This window comes from Meleagris gallopavo, chromosome 15, assembly GCF_000146605.3.
Source record: "Meleagris gallopavo isolate NT-WF06-2002-E0010 breed Aviagen turkey brand Nicholas breeding stock chromosome 15, Turkey_5.1, whole genome shotgun sequence".
Lineage (NCBI taxonomy): Eukaryota > Metazoa > Chordata > Aves > Galliformes > Phasianidae > Meleagris > Meleagris gallopavo.
This window is the reverse complement of record NC_015025.2, coordinates 1,708,945-1,710,766: the sequence shown is the minus strand read 5'-3', so window position 1 is coordinate 1,710,766 and position 1,822 is coordinate 1,708,945. Positions and strand designations below refer to the sequence as shown.

The 1,822-nt window shown below is 56.1% G+C and overlaps 1 protein-coding gene across 1 annotated transcript in view; it reads left to right on the top strand.

Annotated features, from left to right (window-relative positions):
* The first annotated feature begins 53 nt into the window (after nucleotides 1-53).
* Nucleotides 54-1,822, top strand: part of MATR3 (matrin 3) — a 26,901-nt gene continuing 25,132 nt past the window's right edge. The window contains exon 1 of the mRNA XM_010718861.3: nucleotides 54-421. Coding sequence (XP_010717163.1) covers nucleotides 392-421 — 30 coding nt within the window. The 5' untranslated portion in view covers nucleotides 54-391. The remainder of the gene's footprint in view (nucleotides 422-1,822) is intronic.

Genomic DNA, 1,822 nt, shown 5'->3' with positions numbered 1-1,822 from the left:
GTGCCGTTCTGGCCTCGGGGCGCCGGGGATCGGCAGCCTCCGCGTGCCGAGAGTGGGGAGCTCCGACGGGTGGAGCCGCTCCTAGATGGGATGCGGACAGCCTCGGTTCGGCTCTCCGTGGAGCGCCTCATTTAATGCTGCGTCTTTCGAATGAAAACGGAGGCCGGGGGATGAAAGCAGTAAGGAAGGGCTGGTACGACTCGTGTTAACTCTTCTGTGTGTGCTTAAATTGCAGGCACGTGGATTTGCGCGTTCCTGCGGGCTGTCCGAAGGCACAAAAGAAGCTGTCGGTGCTGCTGTGACGGTCCCACGTGGAAGGGTTTGCGTGGAGGAAGTTGAGAAGCCACGCTGCTCCCAGAGGAGCCATGGTTTCAGGATCCGGCCTCAGCAGATGGAAGTAGCGAAGGGCGCTGCGTGTGAGGTATAATAAGAATTTCACAGTCGGTTGGTGGTTAAGCCAAGCTCGCTGCTTATTCAAAATCGTATGGTTTTCTTTGGCCTATTAAACTTACTTAAACGTGGTCACTGTTGTTTCTGTTGTGTGGTTCGGCTGTCGGATTGGGAGGATTTGTGGTGTTGAATGCAGCCGAGAGGGGCAGGGAGGTAACGCAGCACCCTGTCCCTGCCGTGTGTGCACACTTCCCTTCACTGCTTCTGCAGGGAGGTCTGTGCCACGGCTTGCCTCCTCTCCTCCTGCACTGTTGCAGGTCCGGAGGAAGATGCTGCTTAACTCAAAAGTGGGTAACTGAGGGGGGGGGGAGGGGGAGTATCACTCCCACCATAGTGCCTGACCCATCTCAATGCAGCGTGGTGAGCAGAGCCCCATGTTTTGTGTAATGTAATGCTGCAGGATGAGCAGCTTTTCAGGGCAGAGTTTTCCAAGTTGTTCCGTGGTTTTGAGTCACGTTATGTTACAAATAACATATAGATGTTGCTGTAGCTGATGTGCATCTGTGTACAAATAAAACGAGAAGCAGTGATGTGAGCCTGCCCCTTTCCCAAACACCTGGTGCTGTTTCCTTGGGCACACGGTGCTGAGTGCTGCCCTCAGGAGGGACAGGGGCTTGTGTTCTCATGGCTAAGGCTTTTAACCTGCCAAGAAACAGACATGCTGGGTCAGAGATCTCTCCTGCTGTATTTCTGGAACTTGGCAGGAAATAGGAATATCTGCTCTCAGCCACAGGAAAGCATGGGCTATGTGGACAATAAACACGTGCCAACTGACTTCTTTCCTTGAAAAAACTCTGATGGATTCATCTCTGGGCTGAGCTGAGGCTTTGAGGGCCGGCTGCACTCTGACACAAGAAAGAGTAGGAGGGGCAGAGATGGTTCCTTGGTGTGACCCCGAAGCTCTCCCGCTGCTGGCAGCAGTGCTTGGGGTGCCCTGCAGAGCTCGGCTCAGCACAGGGGATGGAGGTAAAACCCGTGGGGCAGAAATGAAGTCAGGATCAGTCCGGCCCGGGGTGCTCCCGGGAGAGACGCCTTTCCCCGGGAGCTGTGGGCTCCCACAACGCAGCTTCCCGGCCGATGGAGACGTGGATTACACGGCCACGAAACGAGGCTGGAAACGCTCTGACCGCCGAAGGACTTTAAATGATAAATATTCCGTCGTTTCGGCGCTGATGCCGGCGGAGGGCAGGAGCGAGCGGTGCGCTTCCCTGCTGTGGCGCGAGGTGGCGCTGTGGCCGTGCCGAGGGAGGCCGCGCCGCCGGTTTGTGGTGCTTTTTTTTTTTTTTTTCTTTTTTTTTCCCTTTGCCAGAACGTTCTAACGCGCCCAGCGGGGCCCGGAGCCCGTGCTGACAGACGCCTCCGCGCAGGTAAC